Source organism: Amphibalanus amphitrite, unplaced genomic scaffold, assembly GCF_019059575.1.
Source record: "Amphibalanus amphitrite isolate SeventyFive unplaced genomic scaffold, NRLGWU_Aamphi_draft 000075F_arrow, whole genome shotgun sequence".
In the NCBI taxonomy this organism is placed as follows: Eukaryota; Metazoa; Arthropoda; class Thecostraca; order Balanomorpha; family Balanidae; genus Amphibalanus; species Amphibalanus amphitrite.
The window spans coordinates 732355-760272 of record NW_024881571.1 but is presented as its reverse complement, the minus strand read 5'-3'; the positions used below and the strand labels follow the sequence as shown (position 1 = coordinate 760272).

The following is a 27918-nucleotide window of genomic DNA, read 5'->3' as shown; positions in this document are numbered from 1 at the left end:
GCCAATAGCAAGTGCAGTTTGGAAGCAATCCTAGCAAATCCCTTCACTGCGGATCCGCCTTGTGTTGGAAGTGGACGTTTGATATGAGTCTCGTCGCTTCCAGCGCCGCATTTTCCAGTTTAGACTACAGTGAAAAGATGCCGATACCCAATTCTTCCAATTTAAGGTGGGTTAACTTATTTATTTGATATCGTTTTGGCCGGGATGTTGTATTTGTTACAGCGGACGTATGCATTCCCTATCTGCGTTTTTTACTATTGTGGCGCGCTCCATTTAAGATTCGTAGTTTGCCTTATGCGTCAGTCGTTCTTGCATTTATCAGCAAATATTTTTGCGGGATACCTAGTTTCTGCTCTTGCATGACCTTTACTAAATGTTTGTGCGCTCTATCAAACAGTGTGGGTAGGGGCAGCTCTGGACGAGTGCCCACAGATCAAGATGCTTCAGATCGACCATTGACAAGTCCATGTGTCAGTGTTCTGTCACAGAATCCAACATAGATGGCTGAATCTGACAATGAATGCATGCAGGGTACCTAGCAAATCAGACTACTTCGAAATTATAAATAAAACATTCCCAGGTTAAGAATGCCACCTCCTAGGTGGCCCCCATTCCAACTCCGAGACTGAGTCTTCCTAGGGCTGAGGCTGGAACATTGTCTAAGTAACTTAGCTCAATGACTGAATTTTGACTTATCCGTTGAAAACTTGTGTCAAAATATATTGCAAGCATATTTGAGCATCTACCTGGGCTTTATTTTCATGTCAATATGTCTCTCAATGGTCAATCAACAAATTCTGAGAGTCAACACCATACGAAAATGATTTTATATGATTCCAGCCTTTAACACACCATGAGTTATTACTTCTATATCTCTGTGTACAATAAGAGAAACATTATTACTTTATGAGTGTTGTAAATTAAATGCCCAGAAGCCTGTTACTGTTACACATATTGTTGTGATGGCTAAGTTTAGGAGTGAACCCAAGAACCCATGCTGAGGCAGGATTGCTTGGCAAGCTCTAAGCTCAATTGGTTATATTGGTTTATTGGTTATCACTGGCTGTAAATCTCAATTGGTAAGTTGAATGAGGGCTGAAAAATGAAGTCAAACATTTAACATGTTCAAGTCATTTAATATGTTCTAACTGCCTGTTTTCCAGCCAGGCTATTTCTAACAATTTCTAGCCTGTTATTGATTACCTACCACAATACAACGAGGCTGCAAGGACTCATTGTCTGGCTTCTGCTGCCAAATGCCCCAGCAATAGCCCACCATCCCTCTCCATCACAGGGGTGCTGTTGGACGGTCGTTCTGTTGCCTTTTTCATCATTTGATAGCCGCATGGCGTTTATTGAAGACTTATCTGATGCAAACTTTGCTAGGAAGTCGGAACGGGTAATCCCAACCCAAGGAATAACCCGAGAAGAGGCCAAGGGATCGATGCCTGTAGACTGGAGGTCACTGTATCCTATATTTCAATATGAAGATGGGTTTCAAAAGGGCACTGTTTCAATAATGAGTTTTCGCCTTTCGGTGCATATTCAGAGTGTTTTTGTGCTATTCTGAAGTTTCCTTTTGGCCAGATGCGGAGTTTTTAGGCTCTGGAACATACCACCGCGACTTTAGCCGTAAACTCCAGTTGGGGAGTGGAATCGCATAAAGCTGAGAGGCAGAGCAGAATAACACTGCCGTTCATATAAACAGAAGTAAATGTATTTCGGCTGCAATGTCATACCAGCTGCAGACACTGGCGCGTCTGTTCTTAAGTAATCTTGTCTGTTCTGTCGATGTGGTTTTTTTTCTGTAGGAGTGTCTGAAGCGAAGCGAAGGCTGGTTGCTGACGCGTCCGTGGCTCCATTCCTGAAGATGTTTGGCATCGTGATGCTCCTGCATGTTTTTGGCTCCCTCTGCACGGTGTGGAGTATCGATGGTCTTTCAGCTAGCACATCTCACATCTCGACTCCTCGAGTTGACGACATAGTACCAAGCATAAGAATGTTGGACTGTGTGGCTGGGACCTTAGTTTAAAAGTTTTGCTTGAACATCAGATTCATGATAAGAACAATGGGCCTTATGAGTTGGTCAGGCGAGGTGAGCGATGTCGAAAAATAAGCAACCTAGCTAGCGGTATGAAAGTCGCCGCTTCGCTTCGGTCAAGAGTTGCTTTCACAGCCCACGGTGTATGGAACCGACCCAGCACGCACAGAACATTGCGGTTTGTTGGAAAGAACTAAGGGTAAGAACGGCCTCATAGCTTCTACGCGTTACTGCGTGCTATACGTTTAGCCGCTGGGTCAGCCAGTCTCGCTGGAGCGCAGTGTCTGTGGACGAGCTTTGTTCGTCCCGCGTCCGGTTCATCAGCTGACCAGCCGTGGCCCGCGCCGGGGAGGGGAGGGGTGTGCCGCCGCCGCCGCCAGCCACCGCCGCCGGCGGCGCCAGTTTGAGCCGGAGCGCACCAGTGAGTGGGTCCGCCGCCGGGCCGCTGCTGCCGGCGGCGGACGGTGACCGGCCGGTGGTCCCTGACGGCGGGTGGTGAGCCGCACTGTCGCCCACCATCCAAATTCACCGCATTTGTTCACATAACGTAATGTTGTTCGGTGCAGAATCCTTAGCTTATGGTGCCATGGTAACCAGTCTTTTCAAAGTAGTATTCAAATTGGCACAATTTATTGCCCTCAGACGTTGAGTCTTTTACCCGCGGCGTGGGCCGCAATGTGCGTCTTGGTCCGTGTCACGGTTGGTGGCCCTGGTCGGCAGTGACCGTTTCCCCGGCGGGTGGGAGGGTGGCCGGCGCTGGACGACGCACTGGCTCCCTGTTTACGTTAGCGGACATATGGACGGAGGGCTCGGGAATTTTCCATTGCGGTGCCCCTTGCCCTGGTCCGACCACGCCGCCCGACGCGGCCACGGCGGCGGGCCTTGGACGGTAACGGAGCTGATAGCTGATACGAGTTGGATAGGAAGTGCCTGCTCAGCGGGCACATCTACATAGACTAATGTTAAAGGATGGGGTGGCTATCTACCTATGCATCGAATACGGATGCGTGTAGTAAATGCTTCTTCCACATTTGTATTATGGCCTGCCTCAACACTGCTCCACCTGTCGGGAGCACCAAAATTTGCTGCAGCTCGTTGTTACCGTAAAACGGGGCGACTTTGGACAGTTTTGAGACTTATCGGTGAATATCTTGAAAGCTACTGTAGATAGGAATGTGAAACATGGACTATTTTGTGGGCTGAGTCTGGCCTTATCCATCCACGGTGTCAACAAAAAATTAGGTAAGGCCATTTCCCTATTTTTTAAAAAAATGTCTGGTGTTCAAAGTCACCATGCAATGGGGTGAATTTGAACAGTCTGTGTTTTTCATCATTTATCTCAGTAGGTGTGCAATTTCTCGTGCCGGTTGGGGTGGCTTTGAACACCCTGATGCTTTTTAAAAAAGAGGCCAAAAACAATTTATGCCTGCAAAAGTCCTTCTGGGGGTAGTAGTCAAAACAAGGCGAGCTCGTCAAGCAAAAAACACAACTTCTTGTAGCAGTCTCTGCTGATGAATCAAACACCATATTCACAGAAATTAGCACACAGACAGTGAGTAAAAAGAAGCATCTTTCATGGCAAACACCTTACTTGCTCACCTTAACACTTGCATAGGCACTGTGGAGCAACACTCACAGGATATGAAATCACTCGATTCAACTCAACTCAAGTGTGATGCATGCACTGACTCGACTAGGTCTGCATGCATGAAATACACCTGAGAACACCTGAGAACACCTGAGTACAGAGTATCCTTGGACACAGTTAACACTTGAAACCCGACTTAACACCTTAATACTAACACTTAACACTAGGTACACCTGCTAGCGTCAGAACACGTCAGTCATGAGTTTACCCCAGCATCAGTTTGTATGGTGAGAGCTCCTCACTCTTGAAGTGGAGCCTGCCCTTCCTGTCCATGTCAGGCTGGCTTAGCTTGCACACCAGCTAGTCGATCTCTGTTACACCCCTATCTTGTAGCGCAAAATGTATGCAGTGTATTTTGGTGGGGTTACTTTGATCAACAAGTCTTTTGAACAACAAGTCAGGCATGCATGTCACCGGGGCTACATTGAACACGTTCAAAGTCACCCCAGCGAAGTTCCAAAAATGTCATGCTTTTACAAATCCCTTCACAGCATTTGCCATGCTCAAGCAAGCTAAAAAATTATGATGGGGCAATATAGGGCAACCATCGAGGATGGCAAAAATATGTCATTCCGTTCCATGACCATAATGACTAGTCCATGCCATATGGAAGTTTACGGGTATATCTCAAAAAGCCAAAAACATTGATTTAGTTTTTGATTTTTTACTCCTATGTACTAAGGTACATATCTTCCAATATGTCATGTACATTTTCAAAAATGTGCATTCTTATCTGTAAAAATACATGGCTGCATTTATAATTCACATTTTTAAGATATTTGTGATTCCCTCTAAGAAGTGAACGGCGTTCAAAGTCACCCGGAAGTTCAAAGCCACCCCAGTTTACGGTACTATGAAGTTGCGTTTAGTTTGTTTTAATTCTTTGCTTTGCCGTTTCTGGCTTTTCGCACGGTCCGAGAGTTATTCATGAAAAATTGTACATAGACTCTTGCACTAGCGAACATTTCCATGTTTCCCGAGGGGTTCAAATATAGACCACCTCATATTGTATGTAGTGACTTGTAGTGGTAGAGATTCAATATTAGTTACACTCTTGGGTACCTACTTTCATATATCTAATACATGGGAATTGGGAATGTCTCGATCCTTGTCAGTATGACCCGTGTCGGTAGGTAGTTTGTCCATTTCCATTCTAAAACAACTCTTTTAAGCTTGTTCGAATTATCTTAACATGCGGTAACATCTGTGCAGAGTAATTCAAAGGCGGTCAAGATGGATGTCCAACCGAATTCATGCTTTTACGACGAGAATGGCAACATACGAAAAAGCAGACACAACTACAGCAGGTTAGTATGAATAGTTAAAACCACTGACTTATTGCACTACGGTTCATGCTTTTCCGTCGCCCCTGGGTGTGGTTGATAATGCGTAGGTATACCACTCCCTCTATTGGGTTCAACTGTAATTCATGGATGGTCATTGCTTCCTCCTCTCAATTTCGCTCCTAAAAATGACAGTTGTCTAAAGCAGGTGACTGTGATCGTGGACGAAATGCTGGATCATGGATCCATCGGACACCACATCTGGCATCTGGCTTGAAGGACCTTTGACCGCTATTGTGCCTACGGGCCGCAATACCTACTCATAACTCAGTTGACATGGCACGAAGCTAAGGTCAGTGGATATCTGGCTCCTGCCCTGTCGCCGGTGTGTGGGATGAGGCTGCCATGATTGTTGACGGTTGCCTGCGGCTGCCGTGTATCTGGCGGACTGTGACGCCGTCGGCCGGCGGCCAAGCGTCCCTGCGCTGCCAACCGGGCGCCACATGACACAGCACCCCGCGGCTCACCTCGGTCAAGGTCATCAGGTCACTGAGCTCGCACTGTTCTGCGCCGCAGGGCGCAACGCCGCTCTGCCGGAGGCGTATTCACGGCCCCTCCGGTCCTCCGCGGGCAATTTCCCTTCCACTTTCTCTCATTGAGGAGGCAGCAAAATGAGCACTGGTGGGTCTGCCCCCTCCCTTTTCTCTCTCCTCTTCCTTGTTCATTTCCTTCTACCGGTCTTCGATCTTATTTCTGGCCTTTTTCTCTGTCTCTCTCCGCATCCCCGCCCTATCATCTGCCGGCCGCCCCTCCTCTCCTCTCCATCCCAGAGGACAAGGATCGATCTCAGCCTGCAGAGCAGGGCTCCTGGCTCCGACCCAGCTGACCGCTGTCCGGTACAGCATCAGATAGACAATCTGATGAGTGAGACAGCCGACCAAGAACAGTAGGTGAAACACGCGTCCGTACAACTCTTCGTGACAAAGTCCGTCAGTTCGTCAGCCTGGTATGGGTAATCATTAGAACCTTCAGAAATCCGCAACCAAAACGGCTCTGGAGAATCGTGGCCATGACGGTGAAGGGCGACTTCGCATTCGCCTCTACCTTCTCTCGACACCGCTGATAGCTCAAGTGTGGTGTGGGTGCCCGCTGCCCTTGTTCCATCCTCTGCTGCCCCGTGCCACCATGTATACTAATCACCATTCCCCTGTAGGGTGGGGGCGGGGGGGGGGAGTGATCGATATGACGTCACGCAGCACTCTATTGGGCATCGATCGAGTGACCGAGCTGTCGGTCACACTTGTCGGGATATGACCCGGTGAGCGGGGTGCATGTGGATTGTGGATGGTGAATACACCGCCGATAGATGCTGTGAAAGGGATGCAGGAAATGGTTCGTGGCTCCACTGTCGTTTTCATTGAGGATGGTAGACCCTTTTTATGCCTGACTAGTGACTGTTCATGATAAGCACCTGCTAAATTTGCTTCTTTGGCCGTGATTCCTTGTCACATATATCTTTGAATATTTCTTTTTCATATTTGTTGGTTCAGTGGTGGATTACTTTGCTGAATGAATGTAATCTGAGCGGTTGAATGTGTGGCCTTAAGATCAAATGTCTACTAACAGAACTTGTTGCACAACACCACGGGCCAACAAGCCAACCGCTTCGCTGGCGCCCGCTTAATCTTAAACCAATAATAATGTTTGCTACAGACTCTTTTTCTGGACTCAGCTGTACGTCCGCCAATTGGCTACCCTATGGCGGCCAGGTTCAAAGCCTTTGGTTTCGTTCCTTCGATATCGTCGTTTGATCCAGTATGGTTAAACGTGACCTCTGCGGTGTGCCAGTTATACATACTTACCATGTCTTCTCACCTCCGTGTAATGCGCATTGCGCACCGCTGCGGTTCAGTGCTGTGTTGTGTGAGCTGTGTTGTGTTGTGTGTGTGTGTTGTAATATACTGACTCTGCCGTGCTGGTCGTATGTTGTGGCCGACGCCAGCTCGGCGCTGCGGTATGCGGCTCCTCGAACGCCGGCCCCGGTATAGGGTGTCTGGTGGTGCCACATGATGCAGTAAACCAGCGTCACGCTGCAACGGGAGCCTGCATTCACCGGAGACTGAAGTGGCCGCCGTCACTAACCACTCTCCCCCCCCCCCCCCGTCTGTCTGTTTCAGCATGAGCATGCCCCAATACAGCGTTCACGTGGGGGCAGGCCGGCAGCACTGGGTTTGATGCCCCCCATGCCGCCAGAACTACGTTTTGTAACGAAGAGGGCAGCGGCGTGGGGAAATCTACAGAGCCCTTTCTGCCAAATCAACTAGTAAGTGTCGAGGGGGTGTATCAGTTCTCCGTTCCGAAAAGAATGCTGAGTTCTTGCCAGAAAAGGTTCCCCAGGACTATGCTCTAACGGACTGAGGCATCTCAAATCTATACCTAAATCTATTACATCGGTAGTTGGCACTCAACCAGATTACGAGGACTGGCATCGTTTTCTGCTGTATCGCGGCATCCCAGTTGAACGTCTTTGCCGGCCTTCAGTTGCCTAGGTGGCCGATTGTTTCGTTGGGTTGCTATGGTGATACGGGAAAATGTCGTCCTCCGTCTATCGATCCGGGGCTCTGAGCGTCGGTAGCGGGTCAGCTGGCCGTCTCATCTCCTTCGTCCCTCCGAGCCTCTCTCTCTCTCTCTCTCTCTCTCTCTCTCTCTCTCTCTCTCTCTCTCTCTCTCTCTCTCTCTCTCTCTCTCTCTCTCTCTCTCTCTCTCTCTCTCTCTCTCTCTCTCTCTCTCTCTCTCTCTCTCTCGCTCTCTCGCTCTCTCTCTCTCGCTCTCTCGCTCTCTCGCTCTCTCGCTCTCTCGCTCTCTCGCTCTCTCGCTCTCTCGCTCTCGCTCTCTCTCTCTCTCTCTCTCTCTCTCTCTCTCTCTCTCTCTCTCTCTCTCTCTCTCTCGCGGCTCGCCATATGTCTATTTCTTTCTCACACTCTTTCTTTCTCTGCCCGGTCCTGTCCTATCCGGTTTGGTCCTGTGTGGTCCCGTCCGGTCAGGTCCTGATAGTCTCCTCACACCGCTTGTCCGCTCCATTTTCTCATTCCTCTTGCTCCTCTCCGTCCAGTTCAAACTGAATTCCGCACCGCTAGTTTTACCACCTCGCCGGCCACTTGTTATGGACTACGGAACGAGCCACATCCATTGCTGTGCAGCTGTGGTCTGGCCCGCCTAATCAAACGATGAATTTTTCACGGCCGGTGGAAATTCGGCTCTCGTTCGCCAGGCGAAAGGAAGACCAGACGTTGGTCGTAACTTTGGGCAGCACGTGTGATGGGAGATGAGCCTGCAAGGTGTATCGGCTTGTGGTTCTAAGGGAATGTTTCATTTGATATTCTAAGGGTTCAGTCTCTTTTCACTTAGTCTCCTGCCTTGATGCTTGCTATAAGCTATTATAAGACTCATGTTTATTTGTTCCCCTTTTTTACCATAGGTAGGTGCTGGCTCTTATGTATTCTGTCAGCCTTTTTCGCGTTTTTTTTTTTTGGGGGGGGGGATATGCATGTGTTTCAGCATACTGTGATGTTCGACTCCTAGAGCATACATATTGCATATGTACCGCCGTCGTCTTATTGGCAGCAACATGCGTCCTGTTAGCGTTGTTATGCTTCTGTCCCTTCAACTGAGCCGAGTCGACATTCCGCTTGGTATATCGAACGAAAGAGTACGCTCCACATACTGATAGCCCTGATAGCGGTATCAGAACCTGGTAACCGCTATCATTGTCATGTTTGTCTTCCGTGTTCAAAAGTTGTTCAAGCTTGTTGGCAAATCGTCGCTCGCTGATCAAAGATAGGAGGGCGTTCGCGAAGTACGTTTGCATGGTTTTGAATATTTGTTATTCCTCCAACATTTGACTGACCGCTATTGTCAATAAGCGAAGGCTCGTCCATCAATGGATCGTGCTACCCGTCTCCAGATCGCATTGCTGCGAGTCTTGACTGAGTTGTTTCAAAATTCCTTTTGGTAACGTTAAATGTCACATCACCTTTCCATGCTTCTATCCTCAGGATACTGAAATCCTTCTCCTCCACGCCGCAATCCCCCTCCGGGCTGGACAGGCAACTTTATCTCATGCGGGCTGCTCCCTTGGAGCGGCACCGCTGCTCCTGAGGGAGCGCACCCCGAAGCCGGGTGCAGTGAGTGCCTTGGGGCTGGGTGGCCTGTCCTCTGGACGGGCTCAGCCCCGGCGACTCACTAGGGTGCCTGCCCAGACCAATGTCACCCCCTAAATCCTATCATCCTTCCGGCTCTGCAATGGTCTTGTCGACCGAAAGGGCCTAACCCAACAAAACAAACAAACAAACAAACAAACAAATGTCATTGGTTGCTGAGGTTATTTTTGGAAGTGCCATTCTCATGTAAGTTTTCCAACGTTAAATAATGTATATGGTGCTGGTGACTGAGATTGCCGCCACCAGCTGAGATTGCCTGGACGGTATGTGCGGAATCTAATTGACATTGCAAGAGGCCAGGCTAAGCCAGGCCGAACAACTCTGCCATGCCGTTACATAATACCTATGCTGGGAGGAGCTTATTTTTCTGCAGGAGCTTATTGCGACGCATAGCTGAACGTAAATATGGCGTCTACTGTTGTCCTTGGCTAGCATGTGATACATCGCAAAGACGAAACCTTTACCACTCCGATAAACTGATGTTTCTCGGATGGATCTCGTGCATGTTTACATTTTCATCGTTGAGGAGCAGTAGCCTTGTCTTTGAACCATTTCTCTCGTTTAGTCTTTCCCAGACTCATTCGCTTCAGCTGGTATTTTTCTGAACACCAGAACAGGGTCTGATAAGCTCTCTATTCTACCTATCCCCAGCTGTCAGGTTATTGCACGGTAGGCTATGTAGTTACGTACTGCTGAGTGCGTTGACAAGGACATAAAACGCCACCTTACGTTCGTAAGGGACGAACATTGTGTGCTAAACTTTTCTGCTTTACCTGTGGTTTGTGCTCTTGAGGTCCGATATGCGTGTCTCCTGCTATTCCCCTCTTCCACCTCCCCAAAAAGCCAGCAACCTCTGACCACCCTTCTCCACCCATCCCTCTATCGTCCTCAGGAGAATGAATTGGCAAACATCGACGAGGAGCAGCCGGTGCGTCTGAGCGTCACCCTGACGCTGACGCCGACGCTGGACGTGCGCTGGCAGACTGTGCTCTGGCGGCAGCGACTCTACGTGCAGGTGCCCGACGGACTCCTGCCCGAGGGCTCCAAGGAGGGGTGAGTGCCGGGATCGATTCCAGGCCACGGAATTACTTTATTATTTTGGTGTGCGGTCTGCAAGTGATTTATCGATGAGTATGTTATCGTCTAACCGTGTAAAGTAGTTTCCATAGCTGTGTTACTTGCTTGTAAGCGTTTTGTAAAACAATATTTATCATTTGTTTTTGATCTGTGCTCTTCTCTTACCTACTTCATTCACTAGTGAGAACATAAAAATCCAGAACGCCTGTCCTTGATGCGGAAGTTTATCTTCCTCGACCTCTTCCATGGACAGTCTGTCATCCACCGGCCGACTCTGGAATGATGCCACCTCAGATGTTGGCCTTGGTCCACAACTGGGACATCGTAGAGGCTTTATTTATAAAATAGATCACGGAGGGTGATTGCAGTGGCCAGTCGCCCTTCCTGAGGACGGTGCGTCCTTGTTCGCCCTCCAGCAGTTGGCGTCCTGCGTCCTTTTCTGTCTGCATTGCGACTATGGCGGATGTTGGCTAATTCCGCTCGTCCCTCATCCCGACTGCACTGGCTACATCCGTCAGCTGTGTCGAGGGCGTTCCTCCCTGCCGTCAGACGTGCAGTTTCCTCGTCTCCAGCGCCGCTGGGGTCGTCTGGTCGCAGTCTCTCCCCCCTCCCCGGGGCACGCCGCTCCGCCTGCTGGTTTCGGTATAAACTATAAACACGGGCCGGCAGCGGACACCAGAGACGGCCGCTCGGGTCACGTGAGGGGGCTGGGGGATGTGCTCAGAACGACAGAGGGACAGAGGTCGACCACGGGTCAGCGGCGTGCTCTCGGCGTGGTGACGCGGCGCAACGTGCGGCGTTGGTTGTGGCAATATGATGCAATCAGAACAGCGCAACTTCTGGTTTGGTTTTTGAGGCTGAGTATCGAACAATGGGGACGTCGCTGCTTGGGGAGAATGCTGCGTTGAAAATACGAGAGCCTGACAGGTGTCACTGCGGTATCACAGGTGCAGGGTACACACTCCTCAGGCGCCGCCCTTGCAGCTTCGCTTCACTGAGTCATTTTACGGTTCGAGCTTGCTACTCGCCCAGAAGCGGTTTTGACGGTTGAAGTTTACTGGGGTCGCTGTCTTTCGGTCGGCAACAGCGCGATGGTTTTGTCTCAGTCATCCAGCCCTCCGCCTGAGGTCATCGGGTCACGCTGCGACGTTGGCAACTCGGGCGGTGGCAGCCCCTGAGCCAAGTACGGTATTTGAGCCGGTGCCGAAATAGGCGGCCGGGCGGCTGCTGCCTGTGTCTGGCAGCCCGGGCCGGTCCTAGGTCAGCCGCGTAGTGCGCAGTACCCCCCCCCCCCCCCACCGGCCCGCCGCGTGCGCCCCTCCCCTCGCGTGTTCGCGTACGACCCCGACGTTATCGCTGTCCTGCTGGGGCCATCGTTTCGACTTTCGACACGGCCCAGACAGTGGCAGGCGGCGTGCCGAGCAAATGAGCAACACATTTGTGTTGCGATCTTTCGAGACCTTTCTTGCGTTTGTTTGTGGATTGAATAGTATTCCTGACCCTTGAACCTTAATTGCGACGGAGATGCTTGCGGTTATGTGGACTGTGGACTGTGGAGCTCATTACGACGCAGAAAACAACTTCAAATAGACAGCTGGCATCCGTTGCACGGTCAGAAACAGCATTGGATAGCAATAATATGTATTCGCTTTGTGCAATGCGAGTAATTTTCTCGTCTCAAATAGTCGTGACCCTCTCTCGTGACCCATGGGGCTCTCCTTCCTTACCGGCGGCCTGGCTAAAACGCTGTATTTTGCGTAACTCGCAGACGCAGACTCATAGCTCATTGTAGCCTCATTGTGCATTTGTAAGATGCAAATGTATCATCTGCCAAATTGGGCTATGCAAAATGCATTGGCGACCGCTGTCGCCCAGATGTGTTACTGTGTGCATTCAAGCGTTGGTTTGAGCAAGGAGGGCATTCTTACAACGCAGATCACTGAACGTATTTATCGCATCTGGCGCAATTTATCTAAATGTGACAGATGGGAAAATTGTAAAAAAAAAACTCAAAAGTAATTCGATTCTCATGCCTGTATCAATGAGAGTTGAGACTATATCATTTAGTGATGTCAAATACGGAAAATCGGAATACCGATACCAAACCAAATACTAACCAAAAGGGTTCATGATACCAACAAAATACCAAACACATTAGGATTGAAATACCAAATACCAAGTTGGTATGGGTTGGTATCGGTATACCAAAAAGTTGGTATCCGATTGACATCTTTAATATCATTATTATCGTGCCACTCTCATTGTTTGAGCACTTGGCAAACCGCGGGCAGAACTTCCTTTTTTTCGTGAAGACGTGAGTACTTTTCTCCCGAGATGATGCAGGACCCTGCAACCCCTCCCCCTTCCCTCCGAAGGGGACAGTCGGTTGGTCATCAGTTACAGGCCAGTGGCCCTTCTGAACGGACCAAGGACAGCCCTTGCCGACTGCGCAATAGTCGTCACTCTCCAGGAAAAACAGCACTGGAATAGGCCAGCGTGCCTCTGCTGTGATGACTTGGAACGTACGCGAGCTCAGCTGATGGCTGGCAGCGCTGGCGGCGGGCCAGCCAGTTCGCTGAATCAGAACCGGGGCGCGGCCTCGAGTGCCACTGACCGAGCTAGTAGATAACGTGGCGCGTGTTTTGGGGTCTGAGTAGTAGTGGTCGGGGGAGGTAAAAGCTGACGTTCCTCGCGGGCCCAGCTACCGATGATTACAGCTATTTTCTTTGTCGGGTATTTTTAGTTCGGGGCTAGTTCGCTGCTCCGACCGCAGTCAGCTGATTGCTCATCGATTGCCTGACGTCAGTTGTTCTTCTGAAATTGTATGGTTGCGTCCAAGCAGTTGACGTCCGAAATCGACCGCGGAGGCGCTTAGTTTGAAGGTCAATGTAAGGTTTGATATCCATTTTTCAACAAAACAGCAATAATTGCAAATTTTCCACTCTTTTAGCCACCTGCAGTCGCTGAGTGACGGAACGGTGAGTCTCCCAGCCCGGCTGCCCAGCTCCGCGTTCCCTGTTACCTGGGACCACTGCGCTGCGGGCTCATTGCGTGCCCTCGCCCCTGCACCGGGCGGCCGGCAGACCGGCAGAGGCCATATCGACCCCCGCGCGCTCACCGATGGTGCTGCTGCCTGGCGGGAAAATGGAGAACTGACAAAGGGGTGGTGACTAGAGGTGGCAAAATGTGGACCCGAGGACCCGGTCCAAAGAACCAGTCTGGACCCATATGGGTCCAGACCGGTTCCTGGAACTTTTCTGACGGGTCCAACCGGGTCCTACCATTAACTACATATACATCTTGCACACTACACATTACCGCAAAATATGAAGTGAATGTTTCTTTGCACACAGTATCTCATGAGTATTCCCAGTGGGAAATAGGCTGTTTTACATGATGCGACTAATGATACCTACAAGTAGTTTGTATTAATTGACTTTTGGGGAACGGGTCCAACTGGTTCCGATTCCAACTAAGACCGGGTCCGACTGGTTCCAGAAATGTCCAGCCGGGTCTGGTTCGAGTCTGGTTCCCAAAATTTTCATCTTTTGCCACCTCTAGTGGTGACGACATGGTTACGTAAGATGTTGCCAATGCCCGTGATTATTGATTAGGTTGGTGACGGCTGATGCAGTTCCTCTTTCTGAAGGATCAGATAATCGCGTTGGTGACCGAACTCTTCATTTTTTTTTTTTTTGCCTGTTGGAATCGTCCTCCGCTTCCACCTGCTCCTGATCTTAGTATTGATTCGTTTTTTTTTTTATCTTACCGATCAGGATTTTCAGACACGCCATAGTTCATTAGAGAAGCTAGCCTACTGTTCCATTTCATCATTAATGTCTGATCCTTGGCGTTTATTTATGGGTCGACTTCGTGAAAGACTGCTGCGCACTTGGAGTATTACGCTCAGCTCATCACCATATCCAAGATCCATACAGCCATATCCGTCATTGCCGTACTCGTATATACCCCTCCCTGCCGACGACTGACAACTTCCCTGCCATTGCCTGACTGTTGTCTCTCTCCATTGTCCGCAGATTCGTCTCTCTCTTGGAGTTCGCCGAAGAGACGCTGCAGGCCACTCACGTCGTCATCAGCCTGAGGAAGAACAGGGAGGACCGCGCCAGTCTGGTGCGCACCTTCATGTTCCTCGGGTTCGCGCCGATCGCGCCGGGAAGTGACATCATTCCCGCTCGCGGCGACCAGGACCATCTGTACCTGGCCTACGCCATCGAGTAGCGCGCGGCGCTGACGGCGGGGGACAGCGCGCGCCGCCGCCGCTGACGCGCCGACCGCCGCTGCGCGCGCCCGACGGCTCGAATGACGAGACTGCTCCGAGGCGGGGCCGGCGGACGCGCGCGCGGCGGCCGGTGACGGCGGTGGTGGCGGCGCGCGGCGCCCCTCAGGGGCTCCAGCGGCGGCAGACGGCGATCGTCAGGCCGATTTGTGCTCTAGGAGGACTGTGCAGTGTACCAGTGTCGGGTTCCCCTCGGTGCGCCAACGGGCGGAGCGGGGTGGGCGGCGCCGGTGGCAGCGGCGCCGCCCACCGGCCGCTGCAGGGACGCGGCGCGGCTGGTCCCCACCGGTCCGCGCCGCGCCCCCGCCGGCGACCGGCGGACGGCGTCGGCGGCGCTGCCCACATCGCTCTGTCGGTTGTGCTGTCATCAAGTTAGATTACAAAGTTCTCTCGTAGACACCGAGAATCCACCAAAAAATAGAAAATCCATAAAAATACAGAAAATGATAAAACGGCTCGTGGTTGTACCACGGAAATGATGCGACGCGATGCCACCAAAAATATCTTATCACATCGGTGCTTGGTCCATCCCATTCCATGTACTTGATGACTTGTGCTATTTTGTGGGTTAACTTTTCAGTGAACTGGCTTAATTGCAGAATGGAGAGTTCGCTTTGTCCGGTTTGTTAAGACCGACGTTTTATTCGTAATGTTTATTCTCTCAGTGCTGGTGACAAACGATTGTATCACGTGATGATCACAGCTCCAATACAAAATTATACAAATGTCAGTTCTGTGATGGGTCTTGTCGCGGAAGAATTGTGTGAATGCCTTCGGTATCCACGATCCAGTCCACGTTGACTCTGAATGCGACTCGTAAATCGTAATAATGTTATTATACTTTTTGGGGTAGGCGCAGGACGCAGATTACACGTCTATCGTTTCTCACCTGGAGCATCGTTGATCGTGTTTAGGAAAGCCTTTGCATTGTTACATAGTATACCTCAGTCCTCATGACAAGTAAGCAGACAGCGAAGTCCTCGATTTTGTAATGGCTTCAAGGCTTTCCTCGAACTGAACTGCCATGCCATGGGGAAAGCATGGTGGTACGCTCACTTCTACTTCGTTCTTGTTCAGATGTCCAACTAGGCGGCTTAGACGAAGTTTCGTAAATGGAGGACAAATCACAAAACCCAATGAAAGTGCACTTTTGCATAAACCGCATAGATATAAGCGTTAACATTATTTCTGCAATATTAGCTACACCACATTCGGCAATGTGCAGACCCGAGTCCCGAGTCCCGAGTCCCGACAGTCCTGGCCCTCCGCCGACAGAGCGAGCGGCGCAAGATTACTTTACTAGTTACACTCCGGAACTGTTGAGGAGTAGATGCCCTTCAGCAAGATTCCTCTCCCCTTCAGCCTTCTATATCTAAGGGATTCCCCTAATTTGGTAGCCGTAGTTTGCTACATAACCGATGCGCAATAGACGTACTTCAATTTCGGGACAACTGGGGCGTTTGTTAGTTTTGTACAAGGTTTTGTAGCTGAATACGCTGAATATTGTTGATTATATCACTAGCAGACCTATAAATATTCCAGAATCCAGGTGCGGAACGTCTCGAAGTGGTAAGAAAATTCTGAAATATTTTTATTGCTGTTTGAATGGTTTATTTGAGGATCATTTTTTGTTATAGTCATAGTGTAAGGAGGATATGACTCTTTATTATTCCTTTTTTAGATTGATTAAGTTCTCAGCGACTGTCAGCATATATTGCAGAACTATTGTTTACTTTTAGGGAAGTTTTCTCCACAACATTTTTTCAAAATATATATTGCTCCAATTTTAAAGTGGATAGAAAAACGTAGGCAGATCCTACAGGTTACATTACGCAAATTGCGGTAGGTAATGGGTTGCTGTGGAAATTATAAAAAAAACTCATTCGGACGTTCAAACATGGGAGAGTGACCAAGACCCTGGAAAGCGCTGGTTCAAGGCAATAAAATACTGTGTGGTTGATGTAGTCCTGATTGGAAGATGTGGCATGTGCACTTGTGCTTTTTACAAAAGTGGGTTGATTTTGGCATAAAAAGGCATCCAATTTTTGGCACAAATCATGCAGAAATTTCAGTGTAAAATCATTTGCACCCAATTTTGGTGCAAGAAGGTCTCAAGGGCATCTGGCGTATCATATGGATGTTTTCCAGTCTGGGCCCCAAGTTCAAGTTGATGTGTTTGACTTTGATCAGCTGGTTTTAGGGAATTAGGAGACTAAAGATGCTAAAATCAAATGCACTCAGAGCTGGAGCTTGGACATGGTCCATCCCACTCAACTGGCAGCTGCTCCTAACAACCTCAAACTTTCTAAATCCTGTTAGTAATGGTACTCATACCCTATATTGAGTCAGAATGTCCAAGAGACTCAAACCTCTTACTATCAAGACCCTGTCTCATGGCACGCTGCTACCTCATGCTACCAGGCATTAGTGCTCAGCTTTCATGGAAATGTTTCTAAGCAAAACTGGCAATTTTGCTCATGTTTCCATGGAAACTGAGCATGGGGTAGGGTAGCTCTGTATAATAAAGAGGGCTCAAGGGCCAAGAGTATTGGTGTTGTACCAACTAAGCTATAGGGAAGAATAAAAAAACAACTTATGCTCCATGCTCAATACCCAGGCATAGGTTATCAGGATTAGCTAACTTATTGGATGAAAAGCATATTTTAAGGGTCATAAAATTAACAAGTTCTAAAAGGTTATTTTACATGGAAGAACATCATGAGTTGTAGGGAATTGCACTTGCATTTGTGCACTGGCATTAGGAGGAAGTTAGAAGGTTGATACACCATAAGGCATAAGCCCATTCATGTTGGGGTTTCACATTGAACATGCCCAGGCCCTTACATCTCAATAACAGATACCTATGGCAATTCCATCCAAAATTGACTCCTACTTTCTAGTCACTTCCTACAGTGTAAGGGATTAGCTTGAAGGATGGTTCCACACATCATGGGGTCTGATGTCACATTTGCTCTTGTGCTGGGGCTGGGGTTAATTGTACTATCTTTTTGTAATCTCAGAGGTCATCTTACAGGCCTAAAAATGACTGATTTCCTTCATACTTTGCGCGTGCTTGTAAGGATTCACATTCTGTGGGATTGTCTCCATAAATTTTGGTGTGAGGTTGACCCATTCCGTCCTCAGGCCATGCCGTCCTCCCGTGGGGACCAGCAGTTCTGCCTGCGGTGGAATAGCTTCCACACCAACCTAGCGGCGTCGTTTCACGCTCTGCGACTCGACGAGGACTTTGTGGACGTGACACTGGCGGCTGAAGGCCAGCTAATCAAGGCGCACCGTGTCATCCTCTCTGCATGCAGCCCCTTCTTCAAGGAGATACTCAAGGTGAGCGCTGGGCGCGACGTGCAGCACTGATTGCTTCTTTGTTGCGCTTGGGCAACTCTGTCTTGTACGCCTGGCAGTTGTTAGCTTTTGTTTAGCTATCCACGAACTGCAGGTACTGATGGATGGGACACAACGTCCTGTGCAACTATAACAGTTTACTTAGTTAACCTGTTTGCTAAAAGTCCGCCCATGTGATCTCAGTTTGGCTTACTCACTGGCCACTGCTGTTGTCCTGTCTCGCCCCTGTTCTGTTCTGCGCCCGCCGGATCCTCAGTCCGCACTGACACGACACGCACCGCTCTGCACATATATTGCCGGCTCGGACGGCACGCACACCTTGACGGCTCGCTCGACACTGCCCGCTCTCCGCCGGCGCCGGCCGGCGGCCGCTCGGCGGGCCAAGGCCGGGCCCTTCTCATAACGGGGGTTGCGGGCCCGTATCATAACACCTCCCCCCAAGACCTTCGCTCTAACAAAAGCATACCTTGATATGTTAGACGAATGTCTTCAAACAAAAGTAATCTCCGTTAAGCGAAGCATCCATCAAGGAAGACGAGAACTATCGCGCGATACAACGAAATGCAGTTACAATAACAAAACACATGTCGGGGCATTCGTAGCGTGCACACGCTATCAGTCATATGTGTTGGTGTCCCAGCGGACTTGCAGTCGCTGCGGCTCACGACGCTGGCGACCACTTTGACGGGGCTCCGCCGCTCGCGCCGCCGCCGTTCGGCGGGCGGGCGGTTGCTGCAGCGCCTCCCGCCGGGTCGGCGGCGCCCGCGCCGCGCCGGGAACCTCCGGTGGCTGCGGCTCCGCGCCGCTGGCCAACATCGGGCGGTGTGGTCTCAGGAAACGCCTGTTTCTCCAATATATGCGTCCGCTTGGCATCTTTACGAGGTAGGTGCGGCGCTGTCCCACGCCGACGATCACACCCGTACGGTCCCAGCGGCCGTTCTCGGTGCTCTGCACGTCGACGCGGCAGCCGACGCGCAGTCCAGAGAGGGGGCGCGCTGTGGCGTCGTGACGGCGCTGCACGTCGTCTCGGAGGTCGGCCGCCCTCGCGTCGCACGCGTCGGCGGCGCGCTGCCATTCAGGTGCGTATGCTCGGTGATGGGTCGGCACGCCTGACCGCAGCGGATGACCAAACAGCGTCTGGGCTGGTGACCTGCCGTCGGCCCGAGGCGTGTTTCGCAGCTCGAGGAGACCTCGGTCGAGCTGATCGTCGTCCAGCCGTCCGCTCGCCGAGGCAGCCACGATTATTTTCTTCGCCGTTTTAACGGCAGCCTCGGCGTGACCGTTGGATCTCGGGTACCGTGGGGATGACATCTCGTGGCGGACTCCCCACCGGTCCAGAAATCGCCGGAGCGTGGAGGAGGCGAACTGCGGTCCGCCGTCTGTCCGCAGTACGGTGGGAACACCCGTCTGAGAGAACAGCCGCCGCAGCTGCTTCACCAGGTGGTCCGCCGAGGCCGTCCTGGGGCAGACCGTTACATACGGCCAGCCTGACAGTCTGTCCACGTACACGAGGTAGGTCCGGCCGGCGACATAGAAATAATCTGCCGATACCGACTCGAAAACGCGGCTGGGAAGATCGTCTTCCATCCATAAGGGCTCATTGCTGTGACTGGCAGCGAGCTGCCTGCAGCTCTGGCATGCAGAGACGGTGTTGCATATGTCCCGGTCAATCCCCGGCCAATACACGGACAGCCGTGCGCGGCGTTTGGTTTTCTCCATTCCTTGGTGAGAATCATGTAGCCGGTCGAGAACGTTGCGGCGTAGACTGGCCGGAATCACGAGCCTCGCTCCGTAGACGATGAGCCCGTCGTCGACCGCCAGCATTGAACGGACACCCCAGTAGGGCCGCAGAGCTGGTGCCACGTCGTGTCGGTGGTCGGGAAATCCTGCCAGGATGACGTCACGGAGGGCTCGGTACTCGGGATCGCGGGCGGCTGCCGCCCGAACCGAGTCCAGAGTCCGGTCTTGGAGCGGAGCGACTAGGACACCGTCCTCGGAGGTCGCGCTCAGAGTAGCGACCACGGCGTCGTGCAGTGCCTCCGTCACCTCCGCAACCTCGTCTCCCGTTGCTGGATCGGAGACTGGAGCGCGTGACAGGGCGTCCGGGATGCAGTGTGAGGCCCCCTTTTGCCATACAGCAGTGAAGCTGTAGATCGACATTTTCTCCCGCATCCGCTGGAGGCGAGGGTTGTCGATCTCTGATAACCTCTTGGAATTGAGGATCGGGACGAGAGGGCGGTGATCCACGATGAGGTCGAACTGTGGAAGTCCTGCCAGAAAGATGTGGCACTTGCGGAGGGCCCACAGGCAGGCCAGGCACTCCAGCTCCACCACCGCGTATCTTGACTCTGTATCTGTAAGGAAGCGGGAGCCGCACTGCACCATCTTCCATGTGTCTCCGTGGCGCTGCTGGAGAACGAAACCCAGACCGCGGGTTCGTGCAGAGTCCGTTTGAAGCTTGGTAGGCAGCTGCGGGTCGAAGAAGGCCAGAACGGGTGGCGACACCAGCGCTCTCTTGACGTCCTTGAATGCCTCTTCATGTTGCTCAGTCCATCTCCAGACGGTGTGCTGCTTGAGCAGGTCTCTGAGGGGCTGAGCTGCACTGGCGATGTCTGCTGAGAAGTCGGCCAACTGATTGGTGAGTCCCAGGAACGATCTGAGATCGGTGAGGTTCTCCGGCCGCGGGAACTCAGAGATCGCTTGCAGCTTGCGGTCGTCAACCGTGTAGCCCTGTTCCGAGATGCGGTAGCCGCAGTAGTCCAGCGACGGCCGCGCAAACTGGAATTTGCGCGGGTTGATAGTGATGCCTGTCTCTCGGCAGCGTCTGAGGACCGCGACCACGTGAGAGAGATGGGCGCTGTAGGTCGCGTCGTGCAGCAGCAGATCGTCCACGATTTTCAGCGTTCGCGGTATATCTCCGAGTGCTGCGTCGCCCCGCCTGTTGTATTCGTCACCTGACGAGATGAGACCCATCGGGGCCCTGAGGAACTTCATCCGGCCCCATGGAGTTATGAAACAGGTGAGGTCTTGAGATTCCTCGGCGATCGGGACCTGAAAGTATCCCATGGCGGCATCCAGCGTGGTCAGCCACCGCGCGTCCCCGTCGATAGACGCCACTGCGTCGTGGATCGGTCTCACGGGGTAGGCAGGTCTCTTCACGAACCTGTTGATGGCGGTCATATCCACGACCAGTCTGGCTCCTCCCTGGCGTTTCGCAATTGGCACCATGGGGTGACACCACTCCGTAGGGTAGTTCACCGGGGCCACGATCCCTCTGGCGACCAAGTCGTCGAGCTGGCTCTTTATTTCCTCTCTCCAGCAGTATGGGATGTTTCTGGCAGCGGTGAGAGCTGTGGGGACTGCGTCGTCTGTCAGGTCGATGACCATCGGGCCACCAGCCATCTCGCAGAGCGTCTCATTGCCGTCGAACACGTCTTTGAATTGTTGTCTCAGGGCCGCCTCATGACCTTTGATGACATCGTCTGACGGGTCGTATTCGTGCTCCCACACAGGCTGGGCACTGGCCGCTGTTTGTTGAGACGACGGCTTCGTGCTGGATCCTGCGGCTCCCGCGCCGCCCGCCGTGGTTCCAGTGCCGCCCGCTGCGGCTCCCGTGCCGCCCGCCGCGGCACCCGTGTCGCCTGCCGGGGCTTCCGTGCCACCCGCCGAAGTTCCCGTGCCGCCCGCCGCCCGGGCCGCGGCCACGTGTTGCAGCGGGTGACCAGTAGGCGGCGCCAGGTGTTCGTCGACAGGTGGCGCCGGCGGACGGTCGGGACGCTGCAGAGGCCGCGCGCCGATCGACTGTGAGCGGACGTGGCTGCCGCGGCTTTGGTCTGGAACGGACTGACTGCGCCAGATGTTGACAGGGATCTGGGCCGGAAAATTGGCGGGCAGGATCCGCAGACGCACGGAGTCACACCAGCCGAGCAGGAATCCGGTGACCTCTCGCAACACATACACCGTTGTGGCGGTCTGGCAGTCGCCAAAGGTCACCGCGGCGCTGAATTGGCCGATGCAGGTCAGCGGCGTGCTCCCGGCTGACGAAAACTTGATCTCGCCGCCTACCGACCCGGTCATCTTCGTTGCGACACCCAGGGACGCAGCCATGTCAGCGCCCATGACCGTAGCTTCCGCCCCGGTATCAGGCATGCATAACACGGCCGACGATCCCGTCGAATGGACGAGTGTCACTCTGATCCGCGGCGTGCGGCGTGCAGTCAGTTGGTCCACGTAGATATCTCCGACAATTTGTCGTACTTCGGGTCGGTCACCGGCCGCGTCCGCGTTTGCCGGCGCCGCGCCAGGACCCGTGCCCCGCCCGCGTCGTAACCTTGACCGGCCACGGCCGGGCGGCTGGTCGCCGGCCGCGCGGTCACGTGATCTGGCATCCTGCCAGCCACGGCCGCCGCGCCGGGGACCGCGGTCGGGCGGCTGGTTGGCGCACACCGTTGCGAAGTGACCGGAGCCTCCGCATGCATGGCATGCTGCATCCATCGCGGGGCAGCGCACGCCGTCAGCGTGTCGAGCCCGACCGCAGCGTCGGCAGGGGTCGTCTCGACGCGCACTGTTGGAGCATGGATGGGCACGCGACCGACGGTACGCCGACAATGCTGTCACGTTAGCCGGCTCGCCGAGAATTGCGGCACTGTTCGCGTTCGCCGACTCACACGCACGACAAATGTCCACCGCCCTCTGCAGCGTCAGCTTCGGCTCATGCAGCATACGCTTCAGCGCCTCCTCGTCACGGATGCCGACCACGATCCTGTCACGGTACTGATCGTCCGCACACTTATCGCAAAAGTCACAATACGCGGCGATTTCCTTAATAGACGATACAAAATCGTCGAACGTCTCATCCGGTTCTTGCACTCGCGAGTAGAAGTCTCGTCTGTCGAGGATGATGCTGCGTTGACCACGCAGATGAGCCTCCATCGTGTCGATCACGGTCTTCAGGTCGGCTTCCGAAGGGATCTGGAGGCTATATCGCAGCGTTCGCGTCCACTCGTCGTCGAGCAGTGACATCAGGGCCGCCTTCTGCTCTGCGATAGGCAACGTCTCCAGGTGAGTGAGGAGCCTGAAGTCGTCGAACTTCTGGCGCCACGTGCCGAACTCCTTGAGGGACGCGGAGGAGGTCAGGTGCGGCGTCGAGATAGCGCTCGACGGGAGTTTTGCTGGCGTAGCAGAGGGCTGTCTGCTCTCGGTGACGGCCGTCTCGCTCCGTGCGATCGGCTGTTGCACCTGGTTCGCCAGCGCCCGCTCCAGCATGGTTGCGAGTCGTTCCTCCCGCTGCGCCGCCTGCTCGGCGAGCCGCTCCTCCCGCTGCGCTGCCTGCTCCGACTGCTGGGCCAACAGCGCCGTCAGGCGCTCGAGTTGTGCGTTGTCCGCCATCACTGACGCGAGCGATCCGACACGGCTGCACGTAGTTCAGTATATCTCGGAATCGGTGTCGCACGCTACCGATCACACTACCGACCGCGCCATGTTCTGTTCTGCGCCCGCCGGATCCTCAGTCCGCACTGACACGACACGCACCGCTCTGCACATATATTGCCGGCTCGGACGGCACGCACACCTTGACGGCTCGCTCGACACTGCCCGCTCTCCGCCGGCGCCGGCCGGCGGCCGCTCGGCGGGCCAAGGCCGGGCCCTTCTCATAACGGGGGTTGCGGGCCCGTATCATAACAGCCCCTCCCACTCCCTCCCCGCCCTACTGACACGTCTGTCACCTTCCTCGTCATCCCCCGCCCGCAGAGCGCGCCATGTCGCCACCCCGTGGTGGTGCTGCACGATGTCCGGGCGGCGCACGTGCGAGGACTGCTGCGCTTCATGTACGAGGGCCAGGTGAACCTGACGCCCGAACAGATGCCAGAGTTTCTGCGTGCTGCCCAGGCTCTGCACATCAAGGGCCTGTTTGAGGATATGCAGCAGCAGGCGGCGGCGGCAGCGGACGGCCGGGAGAGCACGGTAAGGCGCTGGGGAGCGTGGCATTGTTACTGGGGTGGGCAGTGGTGATTGTAAACTGGTAAATTCCAGCTTAGCACTGGTGTTTTATTCTTAGTATTAGCCAGTTTTTTTTTTCTATGAGTTATATGCATTGCATTATATGCTGCTACTGCATTTCTGCCACTTTTCATTTTATTGCATATCTCCGCACATTTTGCATACGCATGTCGCACACACTGATACCAATATCTGTTTTGCTATCTGATATGATGTCGTTGACCGTTGTCACTTTCAGTCCGCGGCGGGGACAGCACCGGCGCCGCCTCCACCGCCCCTCACAGACAGTCGACCATCTGGAAAACGCACCGACTCCGCGGCCGACCCGCCGGCCAAGCGGGCGCGCGCGGCATCACCGCCGCTGGTCACCGAGCCTGTGGTGAAGCTGGAGCCGTCCAGTCCACCCGAGTGTAAGGCAGTCGAGGAGGAGGAGGAGGCACGGGTGGTGGAAGCGTCGCCGGCAGCGGAGAGCAGTTCCCAGCACTGCCGATCGACGACCCGCGCCACCCGATCAGACTCCGCCCCGACTGGTGAGTGGTGGTGGAAAGTCGCCGGGAGAGCTACAGCGGGGAATTTCTGAGCTGTTATTTGTGTACACTCCTACCGTAATGCTACACTTCACCAGGGGTGGATGAATGTGCCGAGTTGGGGTAGCACGGACGCAGCAAATCCGCCGCCGCCCTAGCGGTGACCTTGACCTCCGCCGTCTGTTGCGGCTCCAAAGCCAAGCCGGCGTGGAATTGGGAAAGCTCGTGCTACCCCAACTCGGCACAAATATCCACCCCTGCACTTCACACCACAGTAGAATCAGCCCTGGGTCTGACTGATCTATTCTTATTCAGTATTGACGTATGTATGTATGTATGTATTCATCTAAAATCCGTCCACATGATGGCTTTTCGGGATTTGCGTCAATACAAGATAGCACACTCATAAAACGACAGAATAAAACGTGACATTAGAGCAGACACTCGCCATATTCATAAAATACATAAAAAGGTGAAGGTTTAAAATGTGAGGCTAAAAGCGAAGACTTCGCACATTGTGTTGCATGAAAATTAAACACAAAATGAATGCACTGAGTGACGAATAGTAGCGACAGTTCTATGGTACTTTCTATTGAATAGCGCGTTTGAACTCTCGGGCAGATCTGATGTTGGTGACAGTTGGTGACAACATGTTCCACGTTGCCGCGGCACGATATCGAAATCCGCGCTGGGTGCCGACCAGCCGGCACCGCGGCAGCTCAAGGCGGCCCGCCTCGGTGGAACGGGTAGAGCGGTGGGAGACAGCCGATCGGGCCACGAACATAGATCTGACTGCTGGTGGTCCGAGCTCCTGGGTCAGGAGCTTGTGAAGTTTGATGGCATCCTTCATCTCGACCAACCGCTCCACCCGCTCCCATCCCAGAACCCGGAGCGTCGGGCCAATCCTGTCCGTCCGCCGTGCCCCCGTTACCACCCGCGCAGCGAAGTTGATAGTTTTTTTTGGATCCTGAAAAGTTGATTTTTGCTGGCTCCACCCCAAACCGAAAGACAGTAGGTGATGTATGGAAAGACGTGAATGTTGATAAGTTTTTGTAGTACGTCTTGGGGGAAGTGGTGCCGAAAACGATAGAGGGAGATGAGAAGACAGTTACATTTCTGAACAACGTGACCAACATGTTTCTCCCAAGACAGGACTGGGTCGAGGACGACTCCCAGCATGCGGAGGGAGCCAGAGGGTGTCACTGAGACGTCGTCAATGACTATGTTGAAGTCCTCCGTTTTCTGAATGTTTTGACGAGAGCCAATCATGATAAATTCGGTTTTTTGAGGGTTCATTTTGAGTGAGTTTGAACGGTACCAATTTTGCATGATCGAAAGAGTGTTTTCAAGCCGTGCTTTGAGAGCGATTACATTTTGAGGTTCAGGCTTAGCCCGGTCCAACAAGTGAATGTCGTCGGCGTAGATGACGGGTTCGACGTCAAGGTGAGACGGTAGGTCGTTGCAGAAAAGACTGAACAGGATCGGCCCGATTATGGATCCCTGTGGCACGCCGTGGGAGACTGCAACCGGGGTGGCGCTACCACCCCGGACCACCTGGCTACGTCCGCCCAGGTAGCTGGCAAACCACGAGGGATCCACTCCATACCACCCCAGTTTGCACGTGGGAGACGGAGAAGCATTTCGGGTCAGCCGTTCTCCCATCTGACCCTTCCTTGGCCGCATTTCGGCTGACCGCTACTCGTCTGTCCGACAGCGTCGCCGTCCGAGCCAGCCGATCGCGGCAGCCGACACCAACCAGCGACGTCCCAGGAGGGCGGCAGAGGACCGTCGGCTTCCCAGGAGCGGGGCAGGAGTGCGGCCAGCGGCGGTCCACCGACTTCCTCGCCCTCCTGCTCCTCAGATCCTGACTATGTCGTCAGTGAGTACTCGATCGATGTAGCGACACGTCGCGTTGATGGAAAGTATGGGTTGTGATGAGCGGTTATAGTAAATGCGAAAGGGTGATACAAGGGTAGGGATCAGAAGTCATCGATCATGAGTTGCGTATGAATGTAGCCGTCAAGTGTAAAGGCACATTGTCCTCGGTATCCGCAGTTATTTTCTACATTCTCTGTTATGATGCCGTATGCAGTTTCATTCACTTATTTAGCATATTTCTACTGTAACCGTAGCTGTTTCACGTCATATGACTTTCATTGACTGTGTATCGTCTGCATTGACATTTACCAGGGTGGATGAGTCTGAACCGAACGGCTTTAGAGCCTGCCGCGATAACTGTTTGACCGTGCCTCCGCCCGTCTCTTACCCTGTCCGTGTTCGTTTCCAGCACACACTGCGTACCCGTTCCCGTGCCCGTTCTGCGAGAAGTCTTACACCTCGTGGGGTTTCCGGCGGCGCCACATCAAGGCCTTCCACACCTCGGGCCCGACGCTCAAGTGCAAGTGGTGCTGGCAGGTGCTGCCCACGCACGACGACTGGTGCTCGCACGTGACTGGTGAGCACCATCTGTCGGCTGGTGACGCGCAACACGCCATCCAGATTCTGGACGAGGCCAACTTGGTGCTGCAGAGCTCCGAGCCGCTGCGCCTCGAGTCGCTGGTGGACATGGTGAAACGGCAGCAGCGCCGCTCCCCGGCCAGCCCAGAGACGGCCCTGCAGGGCGCCGCCAGCTCCTGAGACTCCTGAGCTCCTGAGCAGCTCGTGAAGGACGCTATGAGCTCCTGAGGGACGCTATGAGCTCCTGGGGGACACCATCAGCCACTGAGTTGCGCCATCAGTCACTGAGGGTGCGCTATCTTCCTCTGAGGTGGCGCAGCCATCTCCGCAGGGGCGCCCACAATCGACACGATGGCGCTACACCAGTTACTAAAGGGCGCCCTCAGTCCGTGAGGCGTGCTCACAGCTCCCGATGGACACAATCGACCCCTCGGGGACGTTGTGAGCGCGTGAGAGGCATCAGTAGCCCGTGAGAATGCTGCCTCTACTTGAAACAAACTTGCGACTCGACTCGGTACCGGCTGCATAACGTCTCCCCGCCGTCGACCGTCGCTGCTTCAGAGTACAAATAGCTGCTGTCCGGGGCGGCTGACGCCTCAAATCGGTGAACTGGCGGTCCAGTAACGCAACGGACACCGCCTGTGTGTATTACATAGCCATGTGACAGAAAGTCGCGACAGCTGACGGTCGCCTTGTGGCAGTTGTTAGCAACGTGCACCCGAGTTGTGATGTAACGCTATATAGCCCATGAACAACATGTATCTGTGATGATAAGGCATACCACGAATGTGTATTTTTGCTTGATCTTCTTGTATCATGTAGCGGAGAAATTGTCTTGGCCAGTGTCTGGCTAGCTAAGTTCAAGCTGGCCTTTTATTTATCTTATTTGCATTTTTAGTAGTTGCTCTGAACTCCTTAACTACCAATCACAGTTGACCAATACAACGCTGATATTTTGACTCATAATTTCATTTTGTTTGGAAGGAATGGAGGCGCAATACGACTTTT

General features: G+C 53.1%; 2 protein-coding genes across 8 annotated transcripts; both read left to right on the top strand.

The window, feature by feature from the left end:
• Window positions 1-15: 15 nt before the first annotated feature.
• On the top strand, window positions 16-27869 carry LOC122379306 (broad-complex core protein isoforms 1/2/3/4/5-like). Of its 7 annotated transcripts, XM_043361391.1 has the most exons (11): window positions 2442-2462; window positions 3200-3283; window positions 4902-4996; window positions 7150-7295; window positions 10085-10245; window positions 14307-15389; window positions 17711-17908; window positions 23678-23890; window positions 24165-24456; window positions 26168-26332; window positions 26741-27869. In XM_043361391.1, exons 7-11 carry the CDS (start codon window positions 17714-17716, stop codon window positions 27088-27090), a joined length of 1215 nt encoding a protein of 404 aa, XP_043217326.1. In that variant the 5' UTR covers window positions 2442-2462; window positions 3200-3283; window positions 4902-4996; window positions 7150-7295; window positions 10085-10245; window positions 14307-15389; window positions 17711-17713; the 3' UTR covers window positions 27091-27869. The 7 variants fall into 7 exon arrangements, with proteins under 7 accessions (XP_043217324.1, XP_043217325.1, XP_043217323.1 ...); XM_043361390.1 differs by lacking the exons at window positions 2442-2462; window positions 3200-3283 and adding an exon at window positions 278-298; XM_043361388.1 differs by lacking the exon at window positions 3200-3283 and having other exon boundaries at window positions 2419-2462.
• Window positions 6042-14508, top strand: LOC122379333 (ornithine decarboxylase antizyme 1-like). The gene is made up of 3 exons (XM_043361458.1): window positions 6042-6047; window positions 10085-10245; window positions 14307-14508. Exons 1-3 carry the CDS (start codon window positions 6042-6044, stop codon window positions 14506-14508), a joined length of 369 nt encoding a protein of 122 aa, XP_043217393.1.
• Window positions 27870-27918: the final 49 nt, after the last annotated feature.